Source organism: Acanthopagrus latus, chromosome 16 (assembly GCF_904848185.1).
Source record: "Acanthopagrus latus isolate v.2019 chromosome 16, fAcaLat1.1, whole genome shotgun sequence".
Classification (NCBI taxonomy): Eukaryota; Metazoa; Chordata; class Actinopteri; order Spariformes; family Sparidae; genus Acanthopagrus; species Acanthopagrus latus.
In genome coordinates, this window is record NC_051054.1 from 6,175,584 (window position 1) to 6,193,380 (window position 17,797).

At 45.2% G+C, this 17,797-nt stretch overlaps 1 protein-coding gene across 1 annotated transcript; it reads right to left on the reverse strand.

The window, feature by feature from the left end:
• Positions 1 to 8,638: 8,638 nt before the first annotated feature.
• Positions 8,639 to 17,401, reverse strand: LOC119004688 (otolith matrix protein). Its single transcript, XM_037071830.1, has 9 exons — positions 17,145 to 17,401; positions 16,892 to 17,028; positions 16,215 to 16,317; positions 15,883 to 16,068; positions 14,191 to 14,365; positions 13,388 to 13,455; positions 11,966 to 12,150; positions 11,465 to 11,636; positions 8,639 to 11,304 (listed from the first exon to the last, which is right to left on the reverse strand). Exons 1-9 carry the CDS (start codon positions 17,233 to 17,235, stop codon positions 11,294 to 11,296), a joined length of 1,128 nt encoding a protein of 375 aa, XP_036927725.1. The 5' UTR covers positions 17,236 to 17,401; the 3' UTR covers positions 8,639 to 11,293.
• Between the last annotated feature and the right edge of the window lie 396 nt (positions 17,402 to 17,797).

The following is a 17,797-nucleotide window of genomic DNA, read 5'->3' on the forward strand; positions in this document are numbered from 1 at the left end:
GTGGGTGAAATTCCACTGGAGGCGCTGCATTGATTTGCCTGAAGAGTGATGCAATGAGTGGTCAAGAAGTGTAGTTTCTAACTGTCTGTGGAAGCGAACTTTGATGTTGTAGCTCCTTGGTTTGCTCTGTTGTATGAATATTGTGTCCAGATACAACCAAAGTGCTGCTTGGCCTCACGTGTGCCATATTGATTTGAAAACCCGGTATCGATTGTTTGAGCTGACCCGGGAAAACTGGTCAGAAACTGCGTTGGTGATGCAGGGCCGTGCATGTTTGAAGCTAAAATTTGAAAGCATCCAACTAAACTTCATCACCGTCTACTGATCCACTCCACCAAAACACACAAACACACGCTGCCTGACTGCTGCAGCACCAACTTCCCCGTAGCTCTGGCTAGCATGCTACATTACACAAGCTCTCTTAGCTTATAAAACAGCTCTGTAAATGCCACAAGGCTACCCGGTGCAACAGTTAATGCTCTTGGTGTGTGCTTTGTGCTAACTGGGTTTGCGAGGCTGTTGCTGCTGCACTGGCTCGGGGGCAGTGTGCTTTGTGCTAATGTGTTAGCTTGCTGCTGACGAGCAGATTTGATGGCTGTGTACTGTGAGCGCAGCGCTTCACTAAAAATATCTGTATACCATAGTGTTTGTACTCACTGCTTTCAATTTAGGATGCTTGTGTTGGGAAATGTTGGCTGCACTTTCTCTATCATTCTTGTTCTACTAGCTCGCTATTAGCTTTAGCAATACATCTGTCTGACCGTATAGAAGACTTGTCTTGTCTCGGACTGGATTTTTTCAGTCATTTGTTATTGATATTTGGGGCTTTTTTGCAAATATAACAAAAAAACAAAAACAAATCTGGCTTGAAGCTAATTAGCAGTCGGTACAGTGGCTGTTTTGAGTATTTTCACACTGCACACTGACTTAATAATGTGCGGTGAATTTTCTCTCAGTTGGAACAAACCGTCCTCCATCATCAAAACACCCAGATGAGCGGACATCTTTTGCAGGAGTGTGAAGAATCGAATCTGAGGAGTTTATTTTCCCTTTAATTTGTTACCCACCTGTATCCTCTCGTGCCTGTTAAAATGTTGATGATTCGTCTCATCCAAAACAAGCAGCACCCTGTTCTCGTCCTCTTGAAAGACGAGCCAACCAGCACCTGCTTTTTCTTTTTTTTTTTTTTTTCAGGTGTCTTGCCTCAGTTGTTTTGGAGCCACCTGAGTTTGGATCTCCTTATTCTCACCTGCTCGACGGTACCACATCAAGGCGGTAAACACTCCGGGAGCTGAATCCAAACCACCGTCCTCTCATTCCCGCTTTCTCTCTACGTTCCCTCCTTCCTGTCGCTTCCTCCTCCAACCATTTCCCCTCCCTCTCCACTTACTTCCCGAGCTCTTCCCATCTCTCCCCCCCTTCCTTCCCGAGCTCTTCCCATCTCTCCCCCCCTTCCTTCCCTCACTCCCTCCATCACTCTGCAACTAATGGTCCTTAAACGCCGCTCCAGCTGTCGTGGCATTGGGACTAAATCACAACAATCATGAGTTATTGTCAGCGGCGTGCTGACTGATTGCGCTAATGTCTGCGTTGATCGCATTAATACCGAGGTTGATTGGAACGCATCCATCATAATATTCCCGCCAATGAAGAGGTAATAACCGGCATTATCCTGATAATGAAAAAGACTGTTAGGCTGAAGATTAAGACTAAACAGTGATAACAAGGGACTTCATATGTGGGAATTACTGAAAGGCAGAAGGCAAAAAAAAAAAATCGCCGCTCATCTCCCGCCCTCCCTCCCTCGCTGTTCCCTCTTTCTGATCATGTCCTTGCCTCTTCTCCTTTACCTCCCAGTTCATCCCATTTACTAATCTCCAACTAAATGCCTCCCTCTGATGCCCATATATCATTTCTTTATCTCTTCCTCCCTTACCCCACTTAATTATTCATCATCCTCATCTCCTCCTGCGTCCATTCGTCTAATTATTTTTTTCTTCTCCTGTTTCAGTCGGCACGCCACCCTCCGCTTCCTCCCCTGCTTCCTTGTCCTTGTCTCTTTCTTGTTTCTCCTAATTCGTCCTCTAGATTTCCCAACAGTTCTGTTTTTCCTCCTTACTTAACAAACCCAACCGCTTAGCCTCCCTCTTCCCAACCATTTGTCCTCCACCCTCCCCCACCCAACCACCATCACCACCACCACGCCTGCACATCCTTCATCCTATTTGTGGAAATCCTCCTCGCTCCTTTCCTCATTTTGTCTGCTTATTCTCTGACAGTTCGTCTGTTTTTTTTTTGTTTTTTTTTTCCTCCCCCCCTCCCCCAATTTCCACAACTTCTCTCGTTTGACAGCCCACCTGCTTTACCTCCTTATCCTCCCCTGGCTCTCTCTCTCTCACTCTCTGTGTCTCTCACTCCATATCTCCACCTCCGTAGCAGCGAGGAGCCCTGTCCATTTATGAGGAAGAGAGGGCGAGGAGAGAGACGGGGTGGGGAGGTGTGGGAGGGAGTTTTAAGAGTTTTAATGAGCCAGTGCTCACACCTATGACAGGACGAGTAAGTGATGGAAAATTAATGTGCTTAAGGGAGTGTGTGTGTGTGTGTGTGTGTGTGTGTGTGTGTGTGTGTGTGTGTGTGTGTGTGTGTGTGTGTGTGTGTGTGCATGTGTGTGTGTACATGAGGGAATTTTTAGGCATCTGTGTATTTGTGTGTGTGTGTGTGTGTGTGTGTGTGTGTGTGTTATCCTGCGAGAATTCACTGGCTCACCAAGCAGAGACATTTTTAACTTGTGCAATCAATATGAGTGGGTGCGTGTATACGTAGTTTGTGTGTACGTGTGTGTGCGTGTGTGTGTGTGTGTGTGTGTGTGTGAGTGCATGTGTGTGTGTTGTGCTGATGAATGGCCTGGCTCTTAATGTTCTCAACCACTCTGTGGACTAACTAGACTATTTAATCACCCTCTCTCATCCCCCGCCTCCCTCCTCCTCCTCCCTGTTTCTGCCTCTCTGCCAAAGCTGAGTGTACTGCTGAGGTTAGGCAACACTTATTGTACAATACATTACCCCTGAGTGTGTGTCTGTGTGTGTGTGTGTGTGTGTGTGTTTGTGTGTGTGTGAGAGAGAGACAAAAAAGTGTGCGAGCATTAGCACTGCATCAGTCAGTGTCCAGCCTGCTGGCTCGTACACCTGTCGGCTCGTTACGGGGCGCGGGAACAGATAGAGGTGGAGGCATAACTGCAACACAGACTCGACGCCCACACACACGCACACACCTACACACAACCCTGTTATACCTGTGTCGGCTCACGCTCACGCTCACTCTCTCTAACTTCCCCCTAACTCCTGCCCCCCCGTCACCGCTAATTGCCCGACTGCAGCCATTACTTCAACTTTCACATTTAACCGTGACACTTGAAATAACCCTTTTCCTAATGAGGTTCTGAAAGGGCTGCTCACAAATTTCTCGTTTACCCAGACCTTATGAGATAGTGGACACACACACACACACACACACACACACACACACACACACCTTGAGGCCTGGCCCTGCAATCTACCTGTAACTGGAGGTGGGGGGGTTGGCACGCGCGACGATCTCTTTGTGGCGTGTGGTTGTTATGTGAAAAGGTGTGTGTGCAGGTGTGTGTGTGTGTGTGTGTGTGTGTGTGTGTGTGTGTGTGCCTACAGCAGTAATGAGCGCTGGGCCGTGGGATGCCCAAAGGCAAGGTTCCCTAACAGGGTCAGACTCAAGGACGTCTGGCACTGATCCACACGCCCACCTACAGTACACACACAGAAAAAGAAAAAAAAACCATATTGGGCCAGCAGAGCGCCGAGCTGATCCAGCACCATTAAACAATGTGAGGAAACACATGCTTTTTTGTGCATCACACCCGCCCGTCATCTTCTCCCTCCTCGTTCACTCTTCTGTGTGTGTGTGTGTGTGTGTGTGGGTGTGTGTGAGGTGAAACACCCTCTATTCGTCCCCAAACGAGATTCACGCTTCACTAGCAAAGACTCTCAGAGTGTAGGTTATTAATGAGAGCATGTCCTAACAACATTACAGAGCTACTGTCCCATGGAGGAGAGGGAGAGGGAGAGAGAGAGAGGGGGGAGAGGAGGAGGAGAGGGGAGGAGAAAGGTGTTTCAGCAGGAGAGGAGAAGAGAAACAGGAGAACACCAGACAATTAAACAATTTGGAGAGTGAAAAAAGGAAGAAAAAAAGAGGGGAAACATGACAAGAAAGAGGTAAAAGTAGAGGAGAGCAGGAGAAATAAGAGGATGTGATGGGGAGAAATGTGAAAGGAAAGAAGAGAAGACAACAGAGAAATAATGAGAGTGGAAAGGAAAAGAAAAGAGGGGAAGAAATGGGGGGAAATGAGATGAGGAGAAGAGAAACATGACAGGAAAGAGGTAGAGAGTAGAGGAGAGGAGGGAAAAAGATGGGGGAGGAAATGTGAGGAGAGCAGAGTGGAGGAGAAGAAATTAGAGGATAAGACGAGGAGAAACATGACAGGAAAGTAGGGAAGAAAAAAACAGGCAAAGTGACAGGAAAGAAGGGAAGAGAGAAGATGGTGGAGATGAGAGAATGAAGAAGAGGAAAATGACAGTAATGGAGAGGAGAAGATAACGTGAATGACAGAAGGAAGAGGAGAAAGGAAACAGGAAAAGATGAGATGATGATGAGGAGAAACATGACAGGAAAGAAGAGAAGAAAATAGAAGTGGAGGAGATGAGACAAAGAAACAGATGAAGAAAGAAGACAGGAGAAGGTGAAGAGGAAGGGGAAATAAAAGATACAATAAGGTGGAAAAGAAGAAGAAGAGGGCATTTTCTGTGAACAGAGGATTGTGACAGGGAGAGGAGGAGAGAGACTAAGTAGAGGCGAGTGGAGTCGATGGGAGAAGAAAGGTGTATTGTGTAGGTGAGGATAAAAGAAACGAGAGACGAGGGGAGGGATGAGAAAGAACAGGAGAGGAGAAATGTTGGCAGGGCAGAAGATGAGAAATACAGTAGAGGATGATGAATTAGAGGGGCGGAGGGGAGGTCACGGGAGGAGAAGGGAGACAAGAGGAGAGCGGAGGGGAGGAGAGAAGAAAGAGTGGAAAGGAAAGGGGGGAAAAGGGGGTGAGGATGAGAGAAGATTATGAGAAAAATGGGAAAGAGGAAGAGTTAGAGGAGAGGAGGGGAGAAAAAAAGACAAAAGGACAGGAGGAGAGGGAAACTCAGGGAAGAGAGGACAATCAGGAGAGGAGAAATGCGGATTAAAGGGAGCAGAGACGAGGCGAAAGAGGACAAATGAGAAAGCAGGAGGAGAGGAGGATGCAGAAACATCCAGAGCAGTGGTGAGAAGAGAGGAGAGGAGAGGAGGGGAGGGGAGGGAGGAGGAGGGAGAGGGGCGAGGCGCGGTGTCTGGCTCCCCTGTGAGACAGCGCCATCTTGTGAAAGTCTCTCATGCTGTGGAGTCCTGCACCCTCGTGTCACCCTCACTATCACCTACACACACCACTATCCATAAACTCCCTCTCCCTCCTCCTCCTCCTCCTCTCCCTCCTCCTCCTCCTCCCCGCCGCTTTCACACTCAGACGAGTCGCAGCGCGCGGTCATTTTTCATCGGGCCCGTGCGTCATTATGGAGGCAACATGCGCCGTCACACAAACCGTGCGTAAAAACATATTTCCGAATTGATAGCCGGTCTCGTGAGGCTTGCTGTGAGCCCGTGTGTGTGTGTGTGTGTGTGTGTGTGTTTGTGCCGCTTGGCTATTATTGTGTAAGCGATCTGGGGAGCGTTACGGGTGCAGAGCGATAAGCCCGGTGTCACTGGCGTCTAATCATACTCCATGTTCCTTATCGGCGCCGGGCTCAGGAGACGGAATGAACTGTGGAGAGGGAGAGGAGGAGGAGGAGGAGGAGGAGGGGAGGGAGAGGGGGAGACGGTGGGAACTAGAGATGGAGGGAGAGAGAGAGAGAGAGAGAGAGAGAGAGAGAGGTGAGGTGGGGAGTGGAGGACATGGGAGAGGAAGGAGTGGAGATTTAAAGGTCTGCTGCACTAAAAGCATATAAAGAACCGGTGCCAAGCCCCGTGTCCCGACTCACCTCACCTCCCACACCGCACAAACACACCTTGTGTAAGAGGATCCAACACTTCACTGCAACTTGCCATAATGTGTGAGTGTGGAGGGCCCTGTTGCTTGTGTGTGTGTGTGTGTGTGTGTGTGTGTGTGTGTGTGTGTGTGTGTGTGTGTGTGTGTGTGTGTGTGTGTCGGGGTGATCAGGAGCGCTAAGGATGGGTGGTAATTGAATAATGACAGTAACGCCTCTGATGGATTACCTGTCACTCGTCCCTCTCCTCTCCCTCCATCACTGTCAGCTCCTTCTCTTCGCCGCCGCTCCCGCCTCGCAACCCCGCGGTCACCCGCGTGCCAGCCGAGATGAAGACACCCGCACAACAGGCGGGGTGGCACGTCCCGCACCGCTTTACGCACGCGCACACATCCGCACACGTACTTTTTACTGGCATACTGGGATTCAGGAAGCAGTCCAATACAAGTATTTGAAGCGAAATGTACAACACAGCGTTGTTAGAATTACCCCAAAGTTGAGTAAAAGTAAAGATATTGTGTTAAAATCCAACTTTGGTAAAATAAAAAGTTACTCATGCGAATAATACTTGTGAAAAAGTCTTTAAGTATCTGATATTACAAACTAAAAGTAAATTATACATGTATTTACAAGTCAGCGACCATTCCTCTGATCAGTGTTTGTTTTTATCTGATTGCTGATGAAATAACTTGGCTCTGATGCAGCATATCGACTCCAAGTAACTAAACTAATCAAATAAATGCAGTTGAAAGTACAACACTTGCCTCAAAACTGTAGATGTAAACGTTGATATTTCATATTCGATATCTTTTCCATCGTACATTCAGCATTTTCTGCCTTATGATGAATGGAGGGAGAAAAAAGTACTGCTGACTGAACTACGTTTGAGTAGTTATTACACAGAATGATGAGCTCTATTATCAACGATCATTTATTTCTGAACAGTGTTTAATTGTGTATTTGGACAATGTTTGGACCTTTTTAACTACTTGATTTACTGCTGGGTACTCGGAACTATAGCAGCGAGACAAATTTTGCAAATACAAAAGCTGCAAAAGTGAATGTAAGGAGATGAATTTAGAAAATAAAATACAAAAAGTGGCAGCAGTTAAGTGTCATAAATTGCGGAGTATATTTATTTATAGTCAAAAGTTGCACATTTTGATTAACTGCAGCATTTTTGGGTTAGTTTAATCCATCATTCATCATGTTTTATGACACAAAAAGCTGTTTGCTCTGTGAAATCTCACAGGCGACGAAAACATTTAAAACATACGTAACAAGTAAAGTTTTCCCCTTTTTTAAAACGCAGTAGAATAAAAGTGCTGCGTCATAAACATGGACACACAGCAAAGTAACATTCAGAGCCCAATCAAATGTTTAAGGACTTTTACTTTCATTTTTATTTACTTTACTTTATATTTTCATTTGTACGTTTACTCTCTGCACTTGCGTTCGGCTTTGACGATGTCATTTGCTATTAGCAGCATTTCCGTTTTACTTCTGCTCCTCTTACACGTACAAACATTAGACGTGGTTCTCAGCAATAGATGGAATCACCCAACAGTACATAAAGCAGTTAGAATCAGCTCCACCACAACCGGCAGCAACATTAAAATGCTGCTTGCTCGGTAATGCAGCAGTAATACTTGCATCAGTAATAGCTGAATGGAGTTCAGCCTGTGTTTTTCATACAGTGACAGTACGAGTACTTATTTTCCTGCGTCTCATCTGTTTTTATGTTCCCACTTCATGTTTGTTGTATTAGTTTGTACTGTTAATGTGGGGGGAGCTTGACTGTATGAACCTCCACGGTTTCACCATCTCTTCCTCTTAATCTCTCCTCACTTGTTTTAATGCTGTTTGCATGTGTGCAAACATTTAAATGATTAAATTATGACTTGCTTACTTACTTTACCCCCCCTCCCCCACCGGCACTGACACACTTTCCTCTCTCCGGCGCCCACACCTCAAGGTTGAGTGGGTTGTGTACGGGCCTCGTTAGTTGTTTTTATTTGTGCATTACGGCAAAAAATGGCCGACGAGAGAGGAAGAGAGAGAGAGAGAGAGAAGAGAGAGAGGCGAGGATTGAGAGGGATTGCAGCACTCTGCTGCAATGCAGTTCAATCTACAGTATCTGCTCGCTGCTAAATGGTTCCCCTCCATCACGGACACACACTTTCTCTGCAGGATGAATGCTCGTGAACACTGCGCCAGCCAGCATTCTGGATCCATGATGAGTAGAAGTCTGTCTCCAAACATGGAGACCACCCACAATGATGGCGTGCCCCTGATTCACCTGTCTACCTGGGAGGTGCTTCTCTCCACCTGAGTGAGCACCTGAGTCTCTGTTTGCCAGTAATTGTATGTGTGTGTGTGTGTGTGTGTGTGTGTGTGCGTGAGCTTGTTTCCCTCCCCCCTCCGTTCTCTCCTCCCTCTCCCACAAAACGGCCGAGACAGACCAAACGGCCCATTTCTGAGCCGAGGAGATGGGAGCGTGAGATGGAGCCGAGAGAGATGATATCAAAGCGTAATTCATTTCCACGCAGATATCATAAAACTGTTTCAGGATAATTAGAAGTCGGCGAGAAGAAGGGACGAGGGAGGATTATTTTCTTTATCATCATTCATTTAATTGGTTGAGGGAGAAAAAAAAAATAAGAGGAGGGTTTGCAGCGCTACACATTCAGGAGGAGTATTTACATGAAGCCTCTTTTGAAGACTGTCGGACAACAGTAGAAAACACACAGCACCAACGGTTCAAACACAAGAGTTGAATTAGAACAATAGATGTGAGTCTTTTGCCTGTTGAGGATTGTGACTCAACCTTAATTCTGCACAATCGCAAGCAGAAACAACACAGTGTTTAACTTAAAACCTGCCAAATTACTGTTAACACACTCGTGTATTTGTATCTGTTGTACTAGTTCCGACTCTTTGGATCTCTTCCGGTACGATGAGGTCAAAAACAGTTTGAGACGAGGAGAACTTCATCCGGTTTATCAGTTTATTTGCCGAGCTCTGCCGTGCAGAGTGTGAGAGAAATAATAAGAGGTGGAGGCGACAAGTGGCAGCCCAGGATCACAGTTTTTACAGCACATGATTCTGTGGGTCAAGTAAGGCTTGTGATTCTTTGATTACAGCTCCCTTAAAGGAGAAGTTCACCCCAAAAATTGAAAATTCAGTCGTTATCCAGGAAACATGTCTGGAGCTTCAGAGCAAAACAGCACTGCAGCATCCTCCTAAACAACTAAAGGCTTGTTTTTGCCTAATGTTAGATTCAGACGAAGCCTTCTGTCTGTATTTCCTCTGTATTTCTGCAGGTTATCTAAAAGTTCTTACAGATACGGACCAATGGAGCAGTACTTCCTGTAGGTTCCCAGTGTAGCAGAGTAGCCAATAATTCAAGTGAGTCAGGACAGAAGAAAAGTTTTAAAATGGTGAAACTTTTTGAGGAGAGTTTTAAACATCTGTATGAGACGGTCGCTACAGAACAGCTGGGAGAAAACTGGACAGCGGTGAAGGAAAGGTGGATGTTTGAGCGAGACTGAGCGGTGCCCTCTAGTGGTCGCATCCCTTGACAGCTACGCCAACGTGACGGACGCATGGAAGTATGTGAGCAGTGACGGTCATATCGTCCGAAAGGGAATCACAATTTTCAAAGTCAAAAACGTTGCTGTAGCCGCTGAGCTAAGAGCGTTACCGTGTAGTTCAGTCAGTAAACTGCTGCAACGCTGTTTTAGCTGCGATGCTCCAGAAATGTTTGGTGAACTGGGAAACATCACCTTTAAATCGACATGCAGGTGAGAAGAAAATGACAGAATTTTTCATTTGTAGGCAAACTTAACCTTTCAGCATGTCAGAAAAATAAATGATCTCTTATCTTATTTAGACAATCACCGTTTCTTCAAAGCATATCAAATCATTAACACTCGTCTTTATGACAATCGCTTACTGACACCGTCCTCGAACATCCCCCCTATTAGTCACACATACCTTCTATCATTGTCAGTGTTTTTGAACAGTTTTAAAGAATAAATGATAAGTTGCAGAAAAACACACAAGTGTTCCTTTATGTGTCGAAGCAGGACAGGACAAAGGACAGCACATGTTGGGAGTTTTGGGGGATGCGAAAGAAAATTATCAAAGGTTCTTAGAAAAAAAAACGACTCTCTCAGGGGTCACTGAAGGCAACACAAGGCCCTAATCCAGTTACTCTAGCATAAACTGTATAGTGTAACAATACACCGAGAGCTGGCACGGTCCGGTCCACCATACCAGACGTGAGAAAGCAGTGATCCGAAGTCATTAGGTATACAAAGCCATGGGAAAGCAGCAACAAACTAACACATAGGCACGTAAACGTACACACACACACACACTCACCCACACACTGCACACATACACACTTTTCTCTTTCTCACACACAGAACAGTATAACATGCCAGACTTCCAATTAGGGCAATAATGGCTGTGGGGAAAAAAAGTGTATACTCACACACACATACAGTAACTGAGACTTTCTAAGCTAATAGCACCCAGTTGTTCAGTGCCAGAGACGGACCCTGTGGGAGGAGGGGAGGGGTGGCGCTGCAGCTTAGACTAATGCAACTAGAGGGGCACAGTTTCCCAACAAACATTCAGGGTAGGAACATTTAACCGGACTTGTCTTGTTTGCAGGGGAAGATGTTTCATGTTACTGGCTAAAATCTTTATCAAAAATCCTCATTTTCAAATGCTTTAAAGGTGTAATCAGTCAAAAAAAAAAAACACTGCAACTGCAACACTCATTAACCTGCACTGCTTTTCTAGTTTATTGTTTTATACTTCTAGCCTTTTCTTCTGTGTCCTTTTCTCAAACTAAGCTCATTTTTCCCAGGGACAGATTCTGAAGTTTTCTCCCCTTAGCCGATTAGCCCCTCTTAGCGATGTCCTACCCCGCCAGCCAGGCAACACACTAGAGGGGAAAGCGCTAGGTTGCAGCAGGACGAGGACACGATGATGGAGGACGGGCGGGTTGGAAATGCAGGGGAGAAAACGTAACACGAAGAGCGAAGCGAGAGAGAGGACGAGAGATGGCAAGACGGAGCGGCGGAGGGACACAGATGGCGGGGAGGGGAGGCAGAACGGGAGGATGGAGACAGAGGGACGGGGTGGGAAGTTGATGCGCTGGATGTCTTCCTCCTGTTCCATCAGCAGAAGCCTGTTGGAAGAAAGTGCAATTATGAGAACAGCTGCAGTGGACACACACACACACACACACACACACACACACACTGGAGAGCTAAATCCTCCAACCACTTAGCCAACCGCTCTTCAACACAGTAGTACACACAGGCACACACACACACACACACTCTTACCCTCACACTCGAAGGCTTGCAGCACGGCGGTGTAAGTGGGGCCCAGCCAAGAGGTGTAGCTACCCAGAACCCTCTGCAGGTGGTGGGTGGCATCGTTGAAGAGCAGATCGGATGCGCCGTAGCCTGCTGAGCTGAACAGGCGGAAGCCCTCGGTGGCGTTGCCAAACACATTCTGCAGGAGAGGGAAAGTGTGTGACAGGACTTAATGCATGAGGGCATGCGTGGATGTGCGTTGGCGTGCTCTGCGTACATGTGTGTGTTTTCCGTGTGTGTGTGTGTAGCAGCGGGATGAGCACAGGATGTATCAGTCATCCTGGTGTCTACCACACACACACACACAAACACACAGTCAGTAAGGAAGAAGGATGAGCAGAAACCTGCGATCTGAGACTTGCTGATCAATAACACAGACTCCACCGAGATATGAGACAAACATAAACACACACACACACACAAACAAACAAACACACAGCTGATGCAATTACAGCAGTCCACACCCACCTGTAAACGTTCCAGGTACTTCCAGACGCGACACTTGTCCTCCGTGCGCACCACCACGGCGTTGGTGGGGACGGCTGCCAGGTGGCACCGCTCGTACTCGTCCAGACCGGCCTCGGTTCCGTCCGGGCACAGCAGCTTCAGGTCCTCCAGCTCCAGATCCAGGGCCCAGGACTCCTGGTTCTTACCTGGGCAGGAGGAGGAGTCAAGGTGTATCAGGTTTTTTTTTTATTTCAAGCAAACCATAACTGAGGGAGGTGGGGCTTAACTCACGGGTTGGTATCACAGCCTTTATTTGGTTTGCTACAACCAGTACAGTTAATGGTAGCTAATGGTGCGTTTCATTTTAACTGGAAAGTTTCCATGTTCCCAGTTGCCAACTTCGACTGGAACGCCAGCTAAAGTCAGATTTCCAGCTTCACCACTGAACCTCACCAACCCCCGACCTCAAAATCCAAGATGGCTGCTCCATTTATACTATTCCCCTTCATCTGTGGACATGGTTTTATATCCCAAAAGATGTAATGAATTGTTATCAGCTAGTATTGTCATAGTAGTAGAGTCATTCCCAGCTGACTGAAGCAAACCAAGATTTTAAGGCACCGAACAGTTGAAGACTTACTACAGTTAGTTAGTTATCTCGTTGGGGGCTTATTCTGGATGTTGATTTTATATTTTAGATATCTCCCATTTCAAATTGTAATAGCAGTGGTTGGTCACCTACTTTAATAGTTCAAAAAGCAAACAAATCCGTGTTTATCCAAACAAATAATTAGAGGGAAAAGATAGGCCACCTTGAAGCTACTTTCTCCCTCCCCAGACAACAGCACAGGCCTTCTGTGTTTTCTTGACCTCCGTTAATTGGTGTGACTCCGGACATTTCTGTACCATATGAGGAAGCATGCTTCGTTAAACAGCTACAGTGTTTGCGGAGCCGGTGTCAAACCACTCCTTTCCGGCTGCACCAGCAGGGTCTGTGTAGCGTGACTGCGATAATGATCACCATTAATTTTGGATGTTGCCCAAAGCGGAGGAGCAGATGCAGCAAACAGAGAATTGGGGCATTTCTTAGCTGGACAAAAAAAAAAAAAAGTCTGAGCCACTGTCGGTCCCTTCCTGTCTGTAAATCTGTGTCTCTCACTCTCTCATGTTTTGTTCTGATTGTTAAATCTATCTCCCTCTTATACACTCATCATTCATCATTCATCATATCATTTCTGTGTAATCTGTTCATTGTATTCTGGATTTCACACTCCGTGAAACACCCTTCTGAGAAAAGCTTGTGAAACACTGACATCCTGTGTCGTGACAGGGACTAGCACCCCCTGCTGTCCCAGAGTAACCTCATCATAAATCATTTGAATTATTAAATGATGTCATTATATAACCAGCAGAGTTATCCATAAAACACACAACAACACTGACCATCCATATTCTCAAAGATGGTCGTGTGTTTGATGAAGGCCACGTCGCCGAGGTTCTCCGCGACACACCTGGAGGAAAAAAAGAAAAAAAGAAAAAACACGAACAAACCATCAGACCCACAAATAGATCAAAACAGGAATAAAGTGGGAAAACCAGCACGTATTGCGTTATTGTAACAGCACGACTCTGGAGAGCCTAATTAAACTCCATCTGCCGGCTATTGTTGCACTCCAAGAATTAAAAGCAGCTCCTGTGGCCCTTTTGTTCCCATCTCAAACACACGTACTAACATGCCAAAGGCCGTTTTTACTGAGCACTGCTGCATTATAGCACGTGGTAATATAAATGTGAATGAAATGATGTAATTTTCTGCCATTAAAATGAACTTGCAGTGCGCAGGAAGCATCCAAAGTGTTCGTTCTCTCAGTGAATGAATGAATGAATGAATGAAGTCATAGTTAAAGGGTAAGTTCACCCAAAAATGAAAATGCTGTTATTTGGGTGAACTGATCCTTTAATGCCTTCAACAGACTGCATTACATCACACACTTATCCACAGCTTATATACATGTCACTGGTTGCATTTTAATTAGATGTAACAGTGCCTACATGTAAAATCCCTGAATAAATGGATAAATACAAATAAATAATTTTCAGAGCAGGCAGCTCTAATTACTCTAGTTTTCTCTTTAAGGAGACAGTAGCTGAAATAAATATAAAATAGTGAGAAACAGGGAGGCAGGAGCTGGTAATAACTTCTCCACCTCTGGGTCTCATTAGTGTATTGTTTCCCATGTTATCACCTCAGCGCCCCCGCCTCGCCGTAGTGCCGCTCTCTGTGGTTGTTGGCGCAGATGTGTCGGTCGTTCTCGTCTCCTATGCAGGCCTCGCACAGGTTCTTGGGGTTGTTGCCTCGGGGGTCGTGTTTGGGGTCCTTAGCGCCCGGCACACAGCTGTAGCCAAAGAAGTTGCCGACGGCTGGTGAAAAAAAGACCAAGACAGTGAGTTAGAATAATTCATCTTTAATTTAAAACTCCAATTAGCAACTTCGGCTCATCCTGCGCTCCTACAGAATTATACTTAATTATATTACGTCTATTCAAGACAAGTGTAGTGGATATTTAACCCTTCAAACTGAAAGACTGGATTTATTATACATTAATTTTATGCAGAATGATTTTGATTACTGGCATTCTTTAGTTTCAGCTTCAAAGATGTGTACACTTACAGTTATTTTTCATTGTTTTATGTGATACTATAAAACTGAATATCTTTGGTGTTTGGAGTAATTCCTGAAAAGAAGTGTAGCTTTAGGAAATGCTTCACTGCTTTTTAAAACAATTTATGGACCAAATATTTATTGATTAATTTAAGAAATAACTGACAGATTAATAGCCACAATTTGGCTCTATTTGTCTGTGAAAGATTCACTATATGTATGGATTTTTAAGTATTAATTGGTCATTATCTTATAAATTGGTTTTATTTTGTCCTATTTTGCAGTGATTTATTATCTACAGTGTAAACTTACATTTCACTGACGCATGTTTTTTCCTCCCTGCCCCTTCATAAAGGACTAAACTGACTTTTTGACAACTATGTGGTCTTCATTAATGAGTTAATTTGCTTCGTGGATATGATCTTTTCAGATACAATGACGTGACTAAACACTATCGTTGACAAAATACAAATGCACAGAGCTTTTTAAGCAGTTTTTTAAAGGAATTTTGAGTAATTAAAAGAGCGATAATCCATCTCTCAGGACTTTCCAACATTACAGTTCATGATGTCTGTGGCACTCAACCCTAAAAACAATAGCAGTAAACATTGCAGTATTGATGACCAACAATTTCCAGCCACAGATTTGCTGCTGTAGTGAATATTTACAGCTGCAGGATGGTTTTATATGATGTCGACTCAAAAAATGAAAACTACAGTATGTTAATCCAAAAAATGTGTCACCCAGTGGAATACCTTGGTTATTTTCTATGTTTTTCATCGTCTTTGGACTAAAATTGAGCGCTTTGGCAAAGGAGGATTAAGAGATAACAGACTTGGGATCAGCTCATTGTTGCTTTTGTTCTTTTTGTGGGATTTGATGACAATAAGAAAAGATAAAGAAAAAGATGAATGTCTTTCCTTTAAAAGATATTCATCTCCTCCATCTTGCTTCCCTCTGCCACTCCTGAAGAAACTACAGCCTTTCAGTGTGTCTTTCCATGCATCAATACACCACACACACACACACACACACACACACACACACACACACACACACACGCACACACATTCTCACTCACAAACCAATCTCACATTTACTGAGACAGATGCACTGTTCTCCAAGTGACTCTTCTCTTCTTACCTCCAGTCCTCTCCATCCCTTCACTCTTCATTCCACACCACTGCTTCCTTCCTCTGAACCTCTCATATAGCTCACACACATCCACATCCACACACACACACACACACACACACACACAGCTCCCTTGTCTCACCTTTGGGGAAGTTGCACTGCTCCCCGACGCTGATCTGGGAAGTGTTGACCAGGTAGCCGATGGGAACTGTCCACCCCACCGTGGTGCGTATCCCGGGGTGACAGGAGCTGCGTTCGTGCATCTCCAGCAGGGACAGATCTGAGGAGGACCGGCGGGCCATCGCCACCACGTAGTAGCTAATACTATCTGTAGAGAGAGCAAGAGGGAATCATTTTTAAATCAGGGCAACATGAATAATTTGTCCACTCATCGTAGAATCTGGCTCTGACAAGATGAACATACCTTTCTTTTTTTTAAGTATTAGCACTGTAGGGCTCAAACCTGTGACTTACCCGCTCCGTTGTGAGACTCCCCTGCTGAAAGCTCCAGGCCGTGGCAGAGACCAGCAGCATAGATGTCATCTGCAGTCATGGAGGCTGCATCTGCTGTCCCGTTCTGGGAAAAAAGAAAAGACATTTCATACGTCGATGTCAAATGACTTCAGGATGCTTGTTTTCCCAAGTATGTATCGTGTGAGATAGGAGCAAATAAGAAATATACACAAAACGAGAATGTTTTCATCAGAATAATGATTAATACATATGTGGCCAATTGAAGGTACATTATGTAGCTGCGGAAAGACATTTTAATCAGGAGGCTGATCTTAAATGACATTTATTAACATACTATTTTATGTTGTTTATACGTGGTGGACTCGGCCACCTTTCTAGATTGATACAGTGTTCTGGGACCTTGTTTTCCTGTGAGAACAGCTTGTTTATCTTGTGGAAAAATTTAACATTTCTGAGTTTGTGTTATTACCTCAATTTATATTGTAAATAACAGAATTCTGAGTATGAACTTATCCTTCAGAACTACACAGTGAACAGTGAGATGTGGTGTAAAACCAAATTGTCTGAAGATCAATGCACCAAATCTCTAATTTTTGAGGAGTTTGAGTGGATAATAAATGTGAAAATATGCAGATTATGTGATCAATACACTTCCCTAACCGTGTTCCTGCAGGTACCTTGATCTTGTCCATGCAGTCTCTGCTGTTCAGGCCACGGACACATTGCAAAGATCCTCTAATATTCAGAGCCGTGGCGTTCCCGGCCAGATCCAGACACTTCTGCTCCTCGGCGTCGGACACTACACACCAGCAGACTGAACAAAGGTGCAAGATATGTGAAAATTAAATCAAATTTTCTTTCTAAACTCCACCTTTAAAACATTTTAAATGATCATTTAAACATGCAAAATCTTAATTTTTTTGGATGTACCTGTGGTTTTTGGATTGGCGACGCAGCTGACAGACACAAGAGGCAGGAGGAGGAGGAAAGCGAGCGGCAGTCTTCTCTCTGGACGCTCCATGTCGGCTGTGGTGGTAAACCTGCTCGGGACAATCTCTCTAATACTAGAGAGATGAAGAGCAGGTGGATTTTAATGGATGAAAGAGTCACACTACCACCTCCTCCCTCTCGTTTCACCTGGTCCTGAGACAGAAAGAGGGGGGAGAGAGAGGGCGAAAGGTGGGAGAATGAAGCTCTGGATGCAGGAGGAAGAAAACATTACATTATTCCTCTTTCCCCGCCTCTTAAGTCAAAGTGCTTGGTGGATAATCCTTCCTCCATCTCATGATAGCAGTATAACATTTCCACCTCCAATTATCCACTGAGACTTATCCCCCTGCTGAGAGTATAGCAGTGGACACACGTAGGCTCAGAGCAGTTCAGGTCACCTGGCACAGAGTGTCGACACAGGGTCTTTAATTAAAAAAGCTGCGGACAATGTGTCTCTGTGCTGGAGCTGTGTTCGTGGAGAATAGATACTGGCTGGGTCTTGCTCCGACTCACTGGAGAATAACGCTCCAGGTAAGCAAGGACAAACAGCACCGGCTATTGTTCGCAGCCACAGGAGCTCAGCGGAGGGAAAA

What these genes read in the sequence shown, in the direction of transcription:
- LOC119004688 (XM_037071830.1), bottom strand. Translation starts at nt 17,235, where the DNA reads ATGGAGCGTCCAGAGAGAAGACTGCCGCTCGCTTTCCTCCTCCTCCTG. An exon ending in GCAGTGCAACTTCCCCAAAG is followed by an intron (nt 14,366 to 15,882) that starts GTGAGACAAGGG and finishes TTTTTTCACCAG; the next exon opens with CCGTCGGCAACTTCTTTGGC. An exon ending in AGTACCTGGAACGTTTACAG is followed by an intron (nt 11,637 to 11,965) that starts GTGGGTGTGGAC and finishes CCTCTCCTGCAG; the next exon opens with AATGTGTTTGGCAACGCCAC.